The 19522-nt window shown below is 34.6% G+C and overlaps 1 protein-coding gene across 1 annotated transcript; it reads right to left on the reverse strand.

Moving 5' to 3' along the window:
• Positions 1 to 2710: 2710 nt before the first annotated feature.
• Positions 2711 to 6939, reverse strand: LOC149545949 (transcription termination factor MTERF8, chloroplastic-like). Its single transcript, XM_089793867.1, has 2 exons — positions 6819 to 6939; positions 2711 to 4066 (listed from the first exon to the last, which is right to left on the reverse strand). Exons 1-2 carry the CDS (start codon positions 6937 to 6939, stop codon positions 3330 to 3332), a joined length of 858 nt encoding a protein of 285 aa, XP_089649993.1. The 3' UTR covers positions 2711 to 3329.
• Between the last annotated feature and the right edge of the window lie 12583 nt (positions 6940 to 19522).

The following is a 19522-nucleotide window of genomic DNA, read 5'->3' on the forward strand; positions in this document are numbered from 1 at the left end:
TAGGATGAAATAAACAAATAAAATAAAATAGCTTGTGCTTGATTTCCTGGCCATGGTCAAGTGCGTCAGCCCAAGTTTCTTTTAACAATCATTTAATTATTTAGCAGGGGATAGTTGAAACCCTGTAAAATAAATCTTGGTCAGATTTGTGTCTTGGAATTGCTAAAATCTTCATATCTGCATGACCTGCAAGCTATAAGATAGAGAGGAACAATTTGATAGCCCAGGACTGTTCACTTCATTTTCAAACATTTTAGCTTCTCCTTGTTCTGTTATTATCCCTTCAAATTCTTTCCTGCCATGTGGCAGAACACTTGAGATACCTTGCAGTTAATTTTTTTTCATTCAAATGCTATTACAAATATAACTTTGTCAGCTCAATATAATAGACTATATGAATGTCAAATTTATCAAAAAGGCAAAATATTTACAACCAATTTTGCTTCCATTGTAAGAAGCCTCTCGACTTACTGAAAATGAGATTTTATTTTTTGACAAGATGGATACAGAACAAAGAAGATTGAGCTCACTAGTTTTAAATGCAAACTTCTGTGCTTTCATATCCTGTCTTCTGTCTCTTAAATTCTCTTCTTTGAATATGGTCGGTACATCTTTCATCCTACATTAGACCCAAGCCAAAAGCCTTTGTTTTGTCCTTGTCCCAGCATCCTGTCTGGCGGCTCTCTCGAACAAATGATTTTAGTTTCCCTTCTCCAGCGTTACCTCTTCCTAAAAGGATTTGATTCGTCCCAATTTCTGTTTTTGCCTCCATTAATTGTAGATGCTCTTATCATTAATTGTTAGTGTTGTCTCCTTGCCAAATTGCAATGAAAATAGGGGTGATGTGGAAATCTACCCTCTGTTAACAGCAATCGAAACACCCTTGAAGAAAGAAAAACCTAGGTTAATTTTATTTTGAAGCTCCAATCACTATTCTAAAATTCTTTCTTTGACCAATATATTTAAAAAACCCTTGCTAAAAAAAATTTAACCAAACTAGGTAGATCGTTAGAGTCTGGACTTTCCTCAAAGATTTAAAAACTTCACTGCAGGGTTTAAACCATTTTTTAATACTATAACCTAAAATTGTTAGATACAAAGCAACAATCCCAGGCTCAAGACCTGCAGTGTGTACTGTGTACCAAGAAACCCATGCTTTCCTTCAACTTTTTGGTTGAAGTACAAAGTGCTATAGGATGTGACTTAAGAATTTAACCTATTTCTTCCTTACAGACCGAGACTCGCCATATGTTTAGTTTCACTTCCAAGGTTCCAAAACTAAGGACTTAAACCACATTGAGGGCTTTCGCAAATGCTACTCAACCTTCCAGAATGCCTATACTATTCTTCAAGTACTCCACTTGATTAAATCTGCTTCTCAAAATCACTCATCGAAAGATAAGGCGCCTTTCTCAAAGTCATGCACAAATGGGTCTCTGAGCCAAAAAGGAGGATTCTAGGGCTGAGAGTTTTTTAAGCTCAAGCCAAGCAATTAAAGTGTGCAAAATACAATATGTGCTATGTCTTGAGTAGGCAAGGCCATTTTTTTATAGAAATTACACCTTGGGATTCATGTTGAGTACAAGAAAAGTTGGGTAGCTAAGAACAATACCCTTAAGCTTGTTCTCAGTGAATCCATAATCTTTCAGGAGATCAATGACTTTTCTAGCAGTGTGGCTGCATTTGCTCCTCAACAGTCATGGTTTCTTTTCATGACAATTGTCACTTGAGAAGAAAAAAACTCAAATTCTTTTGCTAAAAGATCTGAAATGATATAAGGAGGGGGCAGGGGGAGGGAGGAGGTGAAACGAGATGGTGACAATGAAGAAAGTGGTGAAAATTGTGAGAATATAAATGACGGTGAATGCACTTTGATTATGTTCCTCTAGAAACAACTGTGTTCTATATACTTGTCCTTACCAGATTGTTGTTTCCACATAAATGTTTAAAAAGTGAGAACTCGTGAGTATAAGTCAATCATCTTATCTGATCATATCCTTTCTAGATGAACAAATAATGTCAAACTTAAAATATGAACTGTAAGTGTTCTGAATTCCAAACAAAACAAGGAACTTATATGAACCATATTTGTTTGCAAGAATTAGACTAGGGCCTCTTAGGATAAAAATAATATATAAATTACTGGCAGATAAAATGCAGCAAGCCCCTTGAACAATGCAAATCACAGCAACATTAAAAACCATTTCTAAATTATACAGGTTGAAATATGAAAGTAATCTAAGGTTAATTGTGAGCTAAAGCTATTCTATATGAAACATCTTTTGAAGTAGTTTCAAAGACAACAATATTAATCATCTAGAGAGAAAATGATAGGCGTAAGCTATGTGCATTGTACAATAGATCCAATAAAATAGAAAGCATATTGCACATTACAAATTATACTGTTAGTTGCAAGCAGGATAACATATACACATGTGAAACGAGGAATTTCATATTGCCTAGAAACCCACAGTTAACTAGATTGCAATGAATGCCATATTTTAAGTATAACATGGAAAAGAATCTTAACTGCACTTGCCTATTAGGGTTGCAATTAGGCTTAGTCAAAATAGACTGCTACCAGTATCACGCTTATTGTTAAAGTCCAAGCTATGCAGAAGAAGTGAATTGTCAACTTCCTCTGTGAACTGAAATCTAAACAACAAATGAAGCTAAGCGGCATTTAATGACCATTCATTTTGCATCAATCTAGAGCAGAAATATTCCGAACACGTGCCAATTTATCAGTAGAATGTTATTACATTGGTAGGGATATATGAATTTCCATTCAACTATATGAAAAATAATTGATGCAGACCCAACTGAATGGGCAACCAATCCAGGCAGTCTTGAACAACTGAATCATACAGCTTAAAATAGCCAAACGGCAAGGGAATCCCAGGTATGACGTAATTATCCACACGGGAAGAAGAGATTAGCTTCTTTTCTGGTAAAATAAACATACACAGCATTCTACTACCGATCCCTTGTATCATGGGTAGATTATTTTACATATACTCAAAGGAGGATTAAATGGAGCAGCTTTGCAACACTGAGTATTTTCTCTAGAAACACTTTGACTAAAGAAATATGAAACTTGCAAAATCAGTTCTGATAAATCAATACAGAAAGTAAGAGATTGAAATACCCTCCTTTCAACGCAAATCCCCATGCTTTTAAATCCTCTCTTTTGTCTTCCTATTGTTGTTTTCTGCTTTTTAATCAAGACATTACCTTGTCCGCGATGAGTTTGAGAGACCTCCAACACGTCCCAGACTCCAACCCTTGAAGAAAGAAATACCTGAGTTAATTTTATTTGAAAACTTCCGTCACTGCTCTAAAACTCCTGCGTTAGGAGATAGTAAGTCGTTAGACTTAACTTGAGTACCGTATTGGCTAAACTTAGCGAAGAATTCTCGCTCACTTAGCATAAAGAAACGAGTCAGACTAGGTGAACCCCTCGCGTGCGGACTTGTCTTCAGGGATTTATATACTTCATAGCGAGGTTTGAGCCTTTTATCTACGCTTAAATCCAAAAGTCTTGGTTCCAAAAAAACAAGTTTGAGCTCAAGGCCTACAGTGTGTATCAAGAAATCAGCGTTCGCCTTCAATTTCTTGGTTGAAAGAACAAGTGCTTCAGTATATGTCTCAAGCGTTCGACCAATTTCCTCCTCTGCCAGACCAAGACTCAACATATGTTTAATTTTCACTTCCAAGGTTTCAAAACTGAGGTTTATAACTACAGAGAGGGCTCTCAAAAATGTTGCTGAACCTTCTGAAATGCCTATCCTATTCTTCAAGTACTCCACTTTAGGTTTCACATGCTTCTCAAAATCACTCGCCAAAAGCACGGGCGCCCTTCTCAAAGCCTTGCACAAATGGACCTTAGAGCCAAATAGACTTTCAAGATGGAGAAGTCTAGGAACTAGACACTTTTCCAAGCTCAAATTAAGAAATCTGGGTCTGCAAAACAAAATGTGTGCTACATCTTGAGTAGTCAACCCTATTTCTTGCAAAAACTCTAGTTTGGGCTTCCACTCGCTATCCACTTTGCCTAAAAGAATACCTGGGTGTCATGACTCAAATTTAGACATACTTTTTATATGGATTTATTATGTGACTGACCTTTTGACTAAGACTATGTTTGACTATGTAGGACTCTTGTTGAATACTTAAAAACTTTTATTGTTGAAATTATTTGATGGATAATTTAATTTAATGAACATTAGAATGGTCGCAATATGTTGAGCTTATGAGATTTTGACATGAAGATTAAAATTGTTATTTCATATATATGTTTATCTCTGATAATGTATGATTGGATGTTTTAAAATTAGAATTTAAGATACTATTATTTATTAAGATGATGACATTACTAACACATTTGGGTGATGTCGAGTTTGTGAGTGTGCAGGTACTGAAGGCGGAAGGGTGGTTGAGGTAGAGGAGTTTAGCTCCTTGGTAGGGTTGGTCCGGAATTTGTATGGTGTAGTCGCACACACCCACATACTTAGTTGTTTTTATTTGAATTTAAATCATTTTCTTTGAATTTAAATTAATCTAGATGGATTAAATGTTTTGTTTATGATAACGTGGCGTAAAAGAAAACAAAATGAATGATTAAATATTATTTCTTAGAAATATTATAAGTTTAAAATAAGTGTTACGCTCTTAATTTATTTCCTTAGTAATTACAGTCATGATGGGAATGGTTAGTTGAGAAATTTATTACGATTAAATAAGTGCGTAATCATTGTATTTTTAATTGGAATGAATTTAACACTCCAAATTAGGAGAGATGAACTAAATTACTTCCAAATTCACTATTCTTCCACAACGTAGCTGAGGGGATTAAAAACATTATAGAAATAAAATAAAACTTGCTATTTTTCTTAGGGAAAAGGACGTTTTTGAAGAGGAAAGACAGACATTTTTGGGAGGAAAAAAAAAAGGGAGAAAACACATAGAAATAAAGATAAGGCAAGGCTGATTTTAAAGAAATCGGCACGCATGCAAGAGGAGATTTTTCTGTTAAGAAGGGGAGGTCGGATTTTCCAAGGGAGCGGGTGGAATAGAGAGAAGGAAACAAGAGCAGTAGGAGGTGGCCGATAGAGAAAAAAAAGAGATAGCTGGGTAAATACTTTAGTTTGGAGATAGAGTGAATGGTGGAGAGAACCATTGCATTAACCTCAAACAAACTAGGTTTTTTATTTTGATATCCTTGCATGGCTGTGTAAATATGAATGCTATTACTAAATGTCAAGTTTATACTCGTAGATAGAAATCTTCGATTATAACTCCAATTGAATATAAGTATATTTTTCATGTTTGGTTTTGTTAAATTTGATATAGTGTACATCCAACTCTCTATTTAACCACGAGTTTCCTGTTACTATTCAGCCGTATAGATAAATGATATAATAGAACAGGTTATAAACATATATTTTTTCTTTGTTTGGTTATATAGAATAGTAAATATGATCTGTTTTATTTTCGGATTTGAGAAGAAGTTGCTGTTTACATCTAATTGTTGTTATAAGTATGGTAATCTATTTTGTTTTAAATCTACTATGAATGGAATCATACGTATAAGGTCAAATAGAAGTTAATTAGTAAAAACTTGGTAATGAGTTTTGAATGGTTGTATGTCTTTATACTTTCACATGCTTAATTTAATGATTGTCTTTTATATATATATATATAAAGATATATATATCGAATGAGTAACAACAATAAATAAAAATAACTAAATAAACATTTTCCATTATGGAGACGGTGGTACAATAGATTCGTTTCAACATTTCAGCACCTTCTACTATATATTAGAAACAATTACCTTGCTGTAGTATGTGTTTGTGTCTCCAAATCTTTAAAAAAATTGAAGTTGTTGGGTATCACATTTTGGTTATGGATAGGATTTTCCGCTATATGGTTGTGACTGCCCATTACCAGCGTTACTTTCTCAGTGACCAAAATGATTCTAGTTTGTGTAAATATTATGAGAGAGGGACTTGTCTTATTGCTGGTTGTTGATTTGAAATAAACACAAGTATCAGTTGCATGTTTATTTTTATTTTATTTTTTGTTAGCACAGTATGCTCCTTATTTAAACTAAATTACTTCTGAACCTAGAAGACCATTGTATGTTAATGTATAGCTTGATTTAGCTAAGTTGTTTGATAATTACAGTGAAAGATTCAGTGGAACCATAATCTACCATCCTATATATATATATATAATGTTGAAAGACTGAGAAGTATATTGTCTTAAAGCGGGAAAATGTATTTTACCTATGCTTAGGGGAAAAACAGGCTCTTTCTTACATTTAACTTCGAAGTACAACAGAGGATTTTAGTGGAGACTCCCTTATCGTCTAGTCTCTAAAATTTTATTTTAAATTTTAATTTTAATTTGCTGATTGAGTAGTTTAACATAATTAGTTATATTGATTTACTAATCAATAAGTAGATAAGCTATACAATAAATCAAGAGTTGTAATTCAAGAAGATTTTTGTTTTTTATTTATTTGTATAGTAGGAATGGGGGCTAAATGTGGAATCAAAGAGGAGGGTAATTCATGGGAAATGTATTATTTTTTCTTAGAAGTTTACCTACCAGTCTTTTACATTTTACTGGTTCATGAAGCTTGGCCAAGCTTGGTAAAACATTTTATGCATATGATTGAAAAGCATTGGTTATTTTACATTATTTTCCCTCTTCCACATCCTTGTGTATGTTTCTACTAGGCATATGTGTAAGTAGATTAGGCACAAAGGCTGCACCAGATTCTTCCGATCCAATTGTGTTGAGTTGCTAGCCTTCTCGTGCCAGGGTCGGGTAGTTCTTCTTATCCGGAGAACCTCGGGGAGCTAACCACTCCATGGTTGGGCGGTTAAAGCGCCTGAACCACTCTTCCGTCTCAAGATAGCGGATGGACATTGTTCCAATGGCTCGTAGATGAGATTTCATGCAGATGGACACTAAGGTTCGATGGCATGTTAATTTTATATGATTTATGATTATACATGCTTTATATTATATGATGTACTAATGATACATTCATGTTTGACATGCAGGTCAACATAGTTTTGACAAAAGATGTTATGTTCATATGAGTCATTTCTAACATTAATACTTTGTTTTGTATATTGAATCGATATGTGATCGATTTTTTGTGTTATCAAGTGTATTTAGAGAAGATGATGATATATAATAATGATTGTGTTCCAGTCATTCTCGACTATTTGTCGATATGTATAGATTTTCCATCCGAGGAAATGGATATCGAATTATATATTTATGTGAAAAATCGATGCTTGACTTTTCAATTTTCATATATTTTCCTTATATGTTCCGCATCTTGAGGTGGTTTGCTTATGTGGCAATTGTTTTTGGATTTCGAACTTCACACTGCGCCTCTGAGAATTATACCTTTAAGCTTGGCTTCAGTGAATCCATAATCTTTCAGGAACTGAATGGCTTATCTAGCAGTGTTGTCCGAATTTTTCCGCAATAACTGGCGTTCTCTTCCCATGACAGCTGCCACTTGCGAGGAAGAAACCCACATTCTTTTATTAAGACATCTGAAATAACATTGAAAGGAGGTGTAATCTGAGAAGATGTTGACGGAGAAATTGATGAGAACGGTGGGAATCCGAAGGATGGAGAATCTAGTTTAATTATTAAAGCAGGGCATGACGACGATCTCCCTGAACAAACTATGCATCTCCAAAACGATAAGAACAACATTGTACTTGACGGAAGATGTTAGCAGAGCAAAATGAGGTGAATACCACTGTAAATTGTAGCATTTAAATGAGGGTTCCTTCTCTTAGGATTAGAGTTTACTCCCGCCTTCACATCAGGAAAGATGAGAAAAGAATTTTTTATTATACATTTTCTTCCATAGCTGATAAAAATTGTTCGTTGAACATTTTCTTCCCAGTATTTCATCACTTTCAACTGTCTTGTCGATTGCAATGGGCTCGCGATCCACGGCAGACCTGAAAGTGCATTGATACAATTTTTAATTTAATATAGATTTATTATAATACAACTTTATAAATTTCAATTAATGTGATTTAAGATGATGTTTCTGAAATTGGTTCCTTTTATTTAGGATTGTCTTAAAGATTGATGTAAAGAAAACATTCACAACCAAAAATAGTAGTAGTGAATTGTATTTTAATAGTATTGTCTACGAATCTATCCTTATTTTCCTATATATTTGTCTCCCATCCTCTCACTCTCTATTTATATATATTTCTAACTTTATCTCCTCCCTTGATATCTTTATTCTTCTCTGAAAACTAAAAACTAAAATAAACAATGACGATTAATCAATAGATCCAAACATTTGTATTGTCAATTATGTATCTACAAATCTGAGTCAAATGAGGGGAGCCCTAGAATTTCACAAGGATGACAATAATTTATGCTCAATGATGCACAACAATAGGTGAGTCTAACATAGCTTAGAAGTCTAGTGGGACATCGTGTGACATAATTGACTTGCCAAATTTGAAATTAGGCTTGTGGAAAAAATATGCCCTCACCCACCACGCTTGATATTGATTCATACATCAACTTTATGAAGAAGCTTGGAAGGGGTTTGTTGACTTTAACTCAGCTAAAGAAGAGTGATGGCCAACATGAAACTTTTTCACCAGATTTGAAGACATGCAATGACAAAATGGAGATAAATATTAATTAAATTTACATTAGACTTGATGAAAGCAATCCAAAATGCGAAACATAAAGCTCTCTCTCTCTCTCTCTCTCTCTCTCTCGGGAATTATATATATATATATATATATATATATATATATATATATATATATATATATATATATATATATATATATATATATATATATATCTTGTTTGGATCCTTATAAGTGGATTCATAGTTGATAAGAATCTATCACTTCTCCATTTATATCCTTTGTTCCACAAACAACATACTATGGTAAATGGCCTCCTAGTTGACCTTGTGTATCCCCCTCTCTCTCGGAAAGAAGAAGAAGAAGTCTTGTTTGGATCCTTATAAGTGGATTCATAGTTGATAAGAATCTATCACTTCTCCATTTATATCATTTGTTCCACAAACAACATACTATGGTAAATGGCCTCCTAGTTGACCTTGTGTATTTGTACATCTCAAATTCAATCTAAACAATATACCCAATTAATTTCATTTACTTATTTTTGTGTTTATTTGATACAAAACACCTAGTTTGAAAGACATGCTCATTATTTTTGGCAATTTTATTTGGGTAAATGTGTATGTGCGCACGTGCATGTGTGTTACTTTTTAAAGTTCTTACTTTTTAGAATGAGTATTTTCTACCATATTCTCATGTTATTATTTGTTCTACCTAAGCTATTGTGAACCTTGTAATCTACTAAATCTAGAATTGGCAATTTTTTTGGTACAATTAAATAGGATTCAAGCTTTAAACCTAATTATAAAGAGGCATATTTAGGATAGCAAACACTGTTATCACAACTCTACAATGCTTACTTGAGTTTTATTTCACTAACCTTCATGACTAAATTAACTATGTGCACTACTCAATATAATAGATAGGTTAAAAAAGTGATGGCATTTGCTCAAGGGCAGTATTATTAATCCCACTTGGGCGAGGAGAAGGAAAGAAGGGAGAAGAGGGAGTATAAGACAAAGGAGAGGGTAGTTGTTGAAGCATGCTTACCTAGGTAGATAGTGAGCTAGAAAAGAAAAGACAAATTAATTTTGAACATAAAGAAGAGATAGTTACTTCTAGAAGAGAAAGAGGTGATAAAATACAAAGTAATCCTAAATAAGAGGAAGACCAAAGGTTACAACATTATGAAAGAATATGTAACTACAACATTCATTATGAACAAGAAGTGAAAGAAAAAAATGTACAAGATATAAGGAGAGTCGAACAAAGCAAAATGGCAGTAGCCAAGAGGTCCTAATCTTAAGTTAAACCATAATCCTAAATGGTAAATCCTCATTCGAACTACTAAGCCTTGATCCTCAATTGTAGAATATGGACTCCTATATACTATTTAAATCTAACCTTAATTGTAAACACAACTCTAACATAAACCTAAACTATTGTCCTAAGTCTAATAGTAATAAAGACAAACTCTAATCATAAAATAACTATGTTCTTAAATGTAACTTCAATCATAAGCTTAACCCTTTTCTGTGAGGCCTTGCCTAGATCCATCATAGCACATCTGGTACATTTTTATTTTGATACATTATGACTCGATATGTCAAGACATTGTCTGATGGACTGGATAGTATTATGTTATTTTATGTCGTGTGATGCTTTACTTTAAGATGCTTAATCATGTTATTTAATATTTTATGAGCATGCATATTGATGGTGTAGTGCAGTAAATGAATTAAGGATTAGGAATATGATTAATACTTTAATTATACAATTTTTAATGATCAAATATGTGTGTAGAAATGAGAAAAAAGTTGTTTAAATGAAATATTGATGTTATGATTAATGTGATTATTCAAATGAGTTTTAAATATGTACATGTGATTTTTCTCAAACTACTGATGTGGGAATTGAGTGTGCAGGATTATTAGCCATGAAATCTAATAGAGAATCGGTAATTGACCCTATGTACAATCTGTGAAATCTACGGTTGATTCTAATGAAAGATGCAGACCTCATTGTTTCATATTTTATTTGTATTATAATATGAATGTGTGTATCATTTTGTAATTGTAAAGTGTTTAATGTTATGTAACAATGAATCTTATGGTGTCACTATTAGGATAAACCACGGACAGAAATAAAAACTACATGCAAATATAACCAATAACAGAAAATAATAGATCACACAGAAATGAACACAAGGCACCAAGATTTAACGTGGTTCACCCAATCCTTGGGCTACGTCCACCAAACAGAAAGTTCGATCTTATTACAATCCAGTGATTACAACCTGATTACAATCCGTAATCCCTTACAGCTCAATAGCGCCGCAAGAACCAATTTCGCATCACAACATCATGAAAAATACCCAACCCTAAACCCTTTTATACAAGTATTAAACCACTTTAGGGTTATAAAATGTCGGCCATATGTCAGCCATAATATGTCGGCTACCATGTCGGCCACAGCCCAAAAAAAATTTCAGAACCCCACTATTTATGAAGTATGTATAGTACTTTCCTGATCAGTCACCATAATCTAACAATCTCCCACTTGGGGACTGATCAAGCTCCACACTAAACAACAATCTCCCACTTGGAGACTGATCTTGTACCAATACCACTACCACATGGGGCTCCCACTGGATCAAACCACCCTGGACTCTGCTGTTCTTTTATTCATGTTCAATCTGAAAGACCAACCGAAGCTGAAGAGGAGTTCAGCTTCTCCCTTGTTACAACCTTTGTCAACATATCCGCTGGATTGTCATTGGTATGTATCTTCTCCAGCTTTAACTGTCCATCCTCCAAAACTGACCGAATGAAATGGTATCGCAACTGTATGTGTTTGGTCTTAGAATGCAGAGCTGAATTCTTAGCAAGATGAATGGCACTCTGACTATCTGTGAACAAATAATTATCCTTCTGAGGATGTCCCAATTCTTCCAAGAAGAACTGAAGCCATATCATCTCCTTGGCTGCCTCTGTAGCAGCAACATACTCTGCCTCTGTAGTGGATAGAGCATTAATCTTTTGTAACCTAGAAACCCAGCTCACAGCTGCCCCACCAACAGTAAAGACATAACCTGTAGTACTCCGCCTAATATCAATATCCCCTGCCAAATCTGAGTCAACATAGCCCTATAAATCAGTAGTAGAGCCCCCAAAGTGTAAACACTTATTGGATGTTCCTCTTAAATATCAGAGAATCCGCTTCACAGCATTCCAATGCTCAAATCCTAGATGACTCATATACCTGCTAACGACTCCCACTACATGTGTAATATCTGGCCTAGTGCATACCATAGCATACATCAAGCTTCCTACAGCTGAAGCATAGGGTACATGGGACATCTTAGCCTCCTCTTCCTGTGTCTTGGGACACATCTCCTTAGTCAATTTCAAATGACCAGGTAAAGGTGTGCTGACAGCTTTAGCATTCTCCATAGAGAAACATTGCAACACCTTCTCAACATAATCAGCTTGAGATAGCATAAATGTTATGTTCTTCCTATCTCTACAAATCTTCATACCAAGGATTTGTTTTTCTACCCCCAAATCCTTCATAGCAAATGCATGTGCTAACTGGCGTTTCAGCCCCTTAATATGATCCATGTTAGACCCAGCTACAAGCATATCATCAACATATAGACATAAAATAATGTAGCTATCATCATCAAACCTCTTAAAATAAACACAATAATCTGAATGACACCTATTATAGCCATGCGCATGCATAAACCTATCAAATTTCAGATACCATTGCCAAGGTGCTTGCTTCAAGCCATATAAACTTTTCTTCAATTTGCACACTAAGTTCTCCTTACCTTTGACCTCAAATCCCCGTGGCTGGGCCATATATATTTCTTCATCCAAATCTCCATGAAGAAAGGCTGTTTTAACATCCAACTGCTCTAAATGCAAATCTTCAGTAGCCACAAGACTTAAAATAGTACGGATAGAAGTCATTTTAACAACAGGAGAAAATATCTCATCAAAATCAATTCCCTTTTTCTGTGCAAATCCTTTTACAACTAACTTGGCCTTAAATCTTTTCTTACCTCCTTCCTCTTCTTTCAACCTGTAAACCCACTTATTCTGTAAAGCCTTTTTACCTACAAGAAACTTGCATAGATCCCATGTCTTATTCTTTAGCAAAGAGTCCATTTCATCTTTCATGGAAGACTCCCACTGAATCTTAGTATCCACCTGCACAGCTTCATCATAACTTTTAGGTTCACCATCATCAGTAAGTAAAATAGAATACAAAGAGGGAGAAAACCTTTGTGGAGGTCTAATTTGCCTCGTTGATCATCTAACATTCACTAGTGTGTGTGGTATTTGTTGTTGTAGTTGTTGCACATCATGAGGAATGGCTGGAACATCAGCTTTTGGAGTATCATCCAACACTACATAATCATCTTCTTTCTTCTCATGTTGCTGCAACAAATCTTTGTACAACACTTTCTCATTGAATATGACATCCCGACTTCTAACAAGTTTAAGATTTTCAAAATCCCAAAGCCTATAACCAAATTCATTAATGCCATATCCAACAAAGACACATTTCTTTGATTTAGCTTCTAGCTTGGTTCTATTTTCAGAGTCTATATGAGCAAAAGCTTCACAACCGAAGGTCTTGAGAAAAGAATAACTCACCTTCTTACCAGTCCATGCTTCCTCTGGAATACCACAACCCAAAGGAGTAGAGGGACCTCTATTAATCAAATATACTGTAGTATTGATACCCTCCATCCACATGTGTAAGGGCAACCCAACATGCAACCTCATGCTCCTTGCACGCTCCATTATAGTCTTGTTCATGTGTTCAGCCACTCCATTTTCCTGTGGAGTCCTTGGAATAGTGTTCTGTCTACGAATACCATTAGTGGAGCAATAATCTTCAAATTCATGACTGCAATACTCACCACCATTATCAGATCTGAGACATTTTAATTTCTTACCAGTCTCATTTTCAACCAAGCATTTCCATTTCTTAAAAGTTTGAAATACATCAGATTTCTATCTAAGGAAATAAACCCATACTTTTCTAGTTGCATCATCAATAAATGTAACATAATAATGAGAGCCACCAAGGGAAGATACCTTAGTTGGTCCCCATACATCTGTATGCACAAGCTCTAATTTCTCCTTTTTGTTTTCCTTTCCAGTCTTTACAAAACTCACTCTCTTTTGTTTTCCATACACACAACTTTCACATAAATCCATATTAACACATTTCAGACCTGGTAAAACTTTCTTTGAATGAAGTACTTTCATACCTTTCTCACTCATGTGCCCAAGTCTATTGTGCCACAACACTGTATCAAAATCTACAACAGCTATTTGTTCTCCCTGCTCAACTGCAGCAATTGTTCCTGAACATTCATTTTTCTCTGAAATAATCAAAGTAGTAGGAACAATATGACCTGTACAAAGATATAAGGTGCCTACTTTCACACCTTTTGCTACTACAAGGGAACCTTTTGAAACCTTCCAATTTTTATCATTAAAAGTAACTACACAACCCTCATCACCGAGTTGCCTGGCTGAAATTAAATTTCTACTCAGCCTTGGAACATGTCTTACCTCATGTAGTAGCCAATGATTCCCATTCTGCAACTTAATCTTAATTTTTCCCTTTCCAACAATCTGACAGGGTTCATTATCCCCCAAATAAACAAGCCCAAAATCCCCTTGGACATAATCAATGAAATAACCTTTATGAGGTGTAGCACGAAATGAAGCACCAGAATCTAAAACCCATGAATCATCAACACTCTCTAAAGACAGAAGCAAAGCATCCTCTTCGAATTTGTTACTTACCACATTTGCCTCCTTGTCTCCATTTGATTTGTCTCCTTCATTTTTCTTTTGATTCTAGCAATCTTTCTTTTTGTGCCCTGGTTTCCCACAGTACCAGCAATCATTTGGTCTTCTCGATTGAGACCTCCTCCCCTTTGACTTTCCTCTTGATTTTCCACGATTTCCAGAGTTACTTCCTCTTTCAGTCGTTCTGCCCCTGCTTTGTGCATTCAAAGCACTTCCTGATGTAGATCCACCTGAGGATTTCCTATGAGTTTCCTCACTCAAAACAACACCAATCACATCATCATATTTTAGGGTACTAGATCCAGGAACAGAATTACTCACCGCCATTACCAAGCCATTCCAACTTTCAGGCAAAGAACACAAAATCAAGAGAGCCCTAATTTCTTCATCAAAATTGACACCCACAGAAGATAATTGACTAGTAATAGTATTAAACTCATTTAAATGATCTGCAACGGATCCACCTTCTGCCATTTTCATATTAAATAAATGCTTCATGAGAAATACCTTGTTTGAAGCAGAGGGCTTTTCATACAGTGTCGCTAAGGTTTTCATTAAATCTTTTGTCGTCTTTGCTTTTGTAATATTAAATGCCACCAATGGTGCCAAGCATAACCGAATGCTTTTGAGTGCCTTTCTATCCAAAAGATCCCATTCAGCCTCTGACATAGTTCCCTGATTCTTGGCTTTTCCTTCCAACGGCTTCCATAAATCCTTCTGATATAGATAGTCTTCCATTTGCATCTTCCATAATTGAAACTTTTGCCCATTAAACCTATCAACCCTCAGCTTACCCTCGTATGCCATCGCTCCCACTCAATTGTGAGACTCCCACTTAACCGTGAGACTTTCCTATAGAGGATAACTGAAAGACAACTTTTCTCTGATACCACTTGTTAGGATAAACCACAGACAAAAATAAAAACTACATGCAAATATAACCAATAACAGAAAATAATAGATCACACAAAAATGAACACAAGACACCAAGATTTAACGTGGTTCACCCAATCCCTAGGCTACGTCCACCAAATAGCAAGTCCAATCTTATTACAATCCAGTGATTACAACTTGATTACAATCTGTAATCCCTTACAGCTCAATACCGCCGCAAGAACCAATTTCGCATCACAACATCATGAAAAATACCCAACCCTAAACCCTTTTATACAAGTATTAAAATGCTTTAGGGTTATAACATGTCGGCCATATGTCGGCCATAATATGTCGGCTACCATGTCGGCCACGGCCCAAAAATTTTAGTACTTTCTCGATCAGTCACCATAATCTAACAGTCACTTAACACTCGTAATTCGTATATGCGTATCAGCATGATAATTAGGTTTGGTCGAGTAACCTAATAATTTAAGATGGATTAAGTTAGTAACCTAAGACTAATTAGTTGGTAACCTAGATTAATTACCCTAATTAGGGTTTAGTGATAAGTTTGCTTTCCTAGGGTTTATTAGAATGTTCAAAAATTTCAAGCCAATTAATAGGTCCTAAAATTATCCTAGAGGCCAAAATTAATGCAAACCAAGTGCCTAGGGGGTATGTGTATGGGTTGGGGGCATTTTCTATCCCTTTAGACCCTTTTGTTAACTTTTATGACCTCCTAAATATCTAATTTTTCCTTTAGCGCGAAAATTGAACTTCTTCATGAGTTTTCCAAGTTTTACACTCCACCAAAAAGGTTGTCTTAAAGGTAGGATCAAGTTGGAAGACCCTAGAAGGCCTTAGTCAAGTTTGAAGTTATTACAATTTTTACATGGGTGAGTTAGAAGTCTATTTAGTTGCAAATTTGAGAGTTGAAGAGTGTTCACCAAATCTCTACATTTGGAGAGTAAAGCCAGGATTGAAGGAGGAAGAAGGATTAGCTCTTCTCAAAATTTTAGTTTGCCATAACCATTTGTGAAGGTAGGAATCCTTCAAGGTCTTGTTCTTCATGTTGTGTTTTCAATTGCTTAAGTAGGCCTTTTTGCATGTGTGTGTATTCGTATATATGATGAAACATGTGAGGGATGGGTTGTTAGGGGTTTCTTAATTATTTTCCTTTCGTGTTTTACATTTTGTTTTGTGAGTGAAACTATAAGGGTTATGCCAGTTTTACTCACCCTCGGATAGGGCAGAAGTGGCCATGTATAGGAGGAGGGCCTCAGTTAGACTCCGGGTTAGTGCAGAGTCTCTCCTCATGATGAGGAGAGGGAGAGAGTAGAGTGATATGGGTCCCTACTCATCAATTCAAACCATTTTGTGTTTGTGGAGATACGAAGTGAAAGAACATAAGTTCTTGTGATTATTAGCCTTAGAAGAGGCATCTATTTTGGTGTTGTGATTGACTTCTCCTACCTTAGAAAAATCCACCTTCTCCCTAGTCTTGGTTTGATAAGGAACATGTTGTGCAAACCTCAGATGGGAGAAATTGTTTAAATGTGTCTATGTGTTGAATCTTATTGTCACCCAATCAATTTTAGTTCTCCATCATTACCTTGATGTAATTTGCAGATTTCATAGTTGATACCTTGATATGGAGCCAAATTGGATTCAAAGTTTTGGTATTTTGATTCAAATGTTTTGGAGACTTCTCCTCAGGATAATGATCTTGATGTAAAATTTATTGTTAACCTTATTTTTTGAAATGACAATGATATCAGATTTTCTTCCTTGATTATTTCCCGATGGAATCCTTGAATCAGGTGTTTTGAATAAAATAAATAAGAAACTTGGCTAGCCCACGTGTGTTGAAAAAGGAGAGCTTCTTTTCATATGGCATTCTTTATAATTCAATTATTACGCATGTGATTAATAGTGATTGGATACAATGATGTTACATAAAGTTATGCAATTTGATTATGAACATGTGTTAGAGGAAATTCGATTTATATGGTGGTTATTTCATTTTGCATTGTAGTGACTATTAAAATATATATATACTTCTACTTTAATGCATAAATATAACATCAAAATATTATGCTATAATTCATCCTAGAAAATAAATAAATAAATATTCCCCTTATGTCATGTTTAAAAAAAACTTATGAAAAAATTTAACACTTGTGAGGAAAATGATCCTTAAGAAAAATTATCTTTCTTGAGCAAAAATGCTCTATGTCCTTTGTATGAGAAGTTTTAATCCTGTTTGGAACAGAGCATATTCCCACAAATATTCCCTTCTAAATATTTAAAAACCATTTAGAATAAGGGTTAAATAAATATAAAATGCAACAATTATAAATATAAAAGAAAGAATACCATTCTATGATATCCTGAGATACACCCACTATACTTTAAACCATAATTGTTCCTTTATCTTGTTGATGTCATCCCATTTAACTCTTAAGATTTAGCTTTTGGGAAAAGATGCAACCAAAGTCAACAAAGGAGGAAGCGACATAAATACTCCATCCTCCAATAAAAATTCAAAACATACCCTTTTTAAGCTTTTCCCCAATCTTGCATGTGTACTTGGAGGTACCATATTGACCTCACCTTCCACTCATTCCCCTCTCTAGTTTGGGCACATGTTTTTTTAAGGAGAACAACAAAGTTGTTTTGAGCAAATAAAAATTTGGGGTAGGGGAGAGGACCTAGTAGTTGAGCACCCTAACTTTACACTTCTCAAAATCCTATGTGGAAATTTCAAATCACTTTCATTTTTTTACAACAGCTTACTTGGCAAGTCTCCTACTTATAACTAAGGTTTCAGAGCCACATTGTCAAATATGATGCCACATCAGCATTCTTTTTGCCAAGGTGTTCAAAAGAACCCAAAAAAATATGAGACCAGTCATAGTGTATTAGAGAACCCCATACTTGTGCAGTTGATGTGGCATCGCACTATTGGTTTTTTTTGAGAAAAAGGGACACATTTCATTTGATTATGGGTAGTCTCATTAGCAAGAACAATTTTAAAGTCACAAATATTGGTACAATCTTGTAAAAAATATTAGATATTAAATCAACAAGTGTGGGTATTAAGTTAACAACTCCTATAATAACCATTGGAACATGCTCAAGTATTGGGTCCTCTCCCCTATTGATTGTATGCCAATATCACCCAAACATATTTAAAAAACAACAACTCTCAACTCTTGCCAAGCATACCACTTAGTGGGGGGGACAAAATTTGCACATGGTAGATTTGGGGTCATGTGAAGGCCCTTCTTGGAAACCGCTAGGCTCTTGGAAAGAGGGAAGGATGGGTGGGTAGGTTAGTTAAGGGGTGGAGTTAGTTAGTTAGGGGTTATGTGGTTAGTTGGATAGGAATAATTAAGTTAGTTTTATTTATTTATTTATAAGTGTTAGTTAGGATAAGTGATTTGACATAAAGTAAGTGAGTTTATTAGTTTAATTAAGAATGTTTTAATTTAATTTAAATTAGCAATGAAACATTTATCTCATTTTTTTTTAATTAATGTTATTTTATGTTAGATATTAGTTAGTAGTTGATAGTTAGGATAGTATGTTTTACTTAGTTTATGATTTAAAATTATTAATGTTTTAGTTATTCTTAAATCTATTTAATTAAATTGTAAATGGTTGCTTTATTTTAAATAATCAATTGTTTTGATTAGAAAGTGAAATGAGTTAGTTAGTAAGGATAGTAAGCGAGAACGTTATATTAGGGATAGATAATGTATCTTCTCTTTATAATTGGATCATGAACTTAGTAAAAAGGTGAAATTAATATTAATATTAGAAAATTTTATTTACTCTTTTATTTGATTTAATGAAACATTAAAGTTTCCTTGAGTAGTAAATCTTTAGGTAAAGTATTAAGGTATTGCTAGGGAAACCTATGTCTACATTTCAACATGCCTATAGTTTAACTTGTAAGATGAATATATAGAATCATGTCAAAACCTAATGTGTCTTAGATAATCAATTGAGCTTAACAATTCAATTGTGACCCAGGAACTAAGGAACCTAATGCTTTGCCCAAATTATGATATCACTCTCTAACTGAGGCGTCGACTCTATGCTATGTTGAATCACAATTGGAATTTTTTTGTATTCTTCTCA

Source organism: Cupressus sempervirens, chromosome 7 (genome assembly GCF_028749045.1).
Source record: "Cupressus sempervirens isolate cs-2001-9-10 chromosome 7, ASM2874904v1, whole genome shotgun sequence".
Taxonomy (NCBI): domain Eukaryota; kingdom Viridiplantae; phylum Streptophyta; class Pinopsida; order Cupressales; family Cupressaceae; genus Cupressus; species Cupressus sempervirens.

Bases quoted from the DNA above. Each gene is read 5' to 3' on its own strand.
- LOC149545949 (XM_089793867.1), bottom strand. From the start codon at position 6,939: ATGTCCATCCGCTATCTTGAGACGGAAGAGTGGTTCAGGCGCTTTAAC. The intron at 4,067-6,818 runs GCTAGCAACTCA...CATGACACCCAG, and splicing joins CCCGACCCTGGCACGAGAAG to GTATTCTTTTAGGCAAAGTG.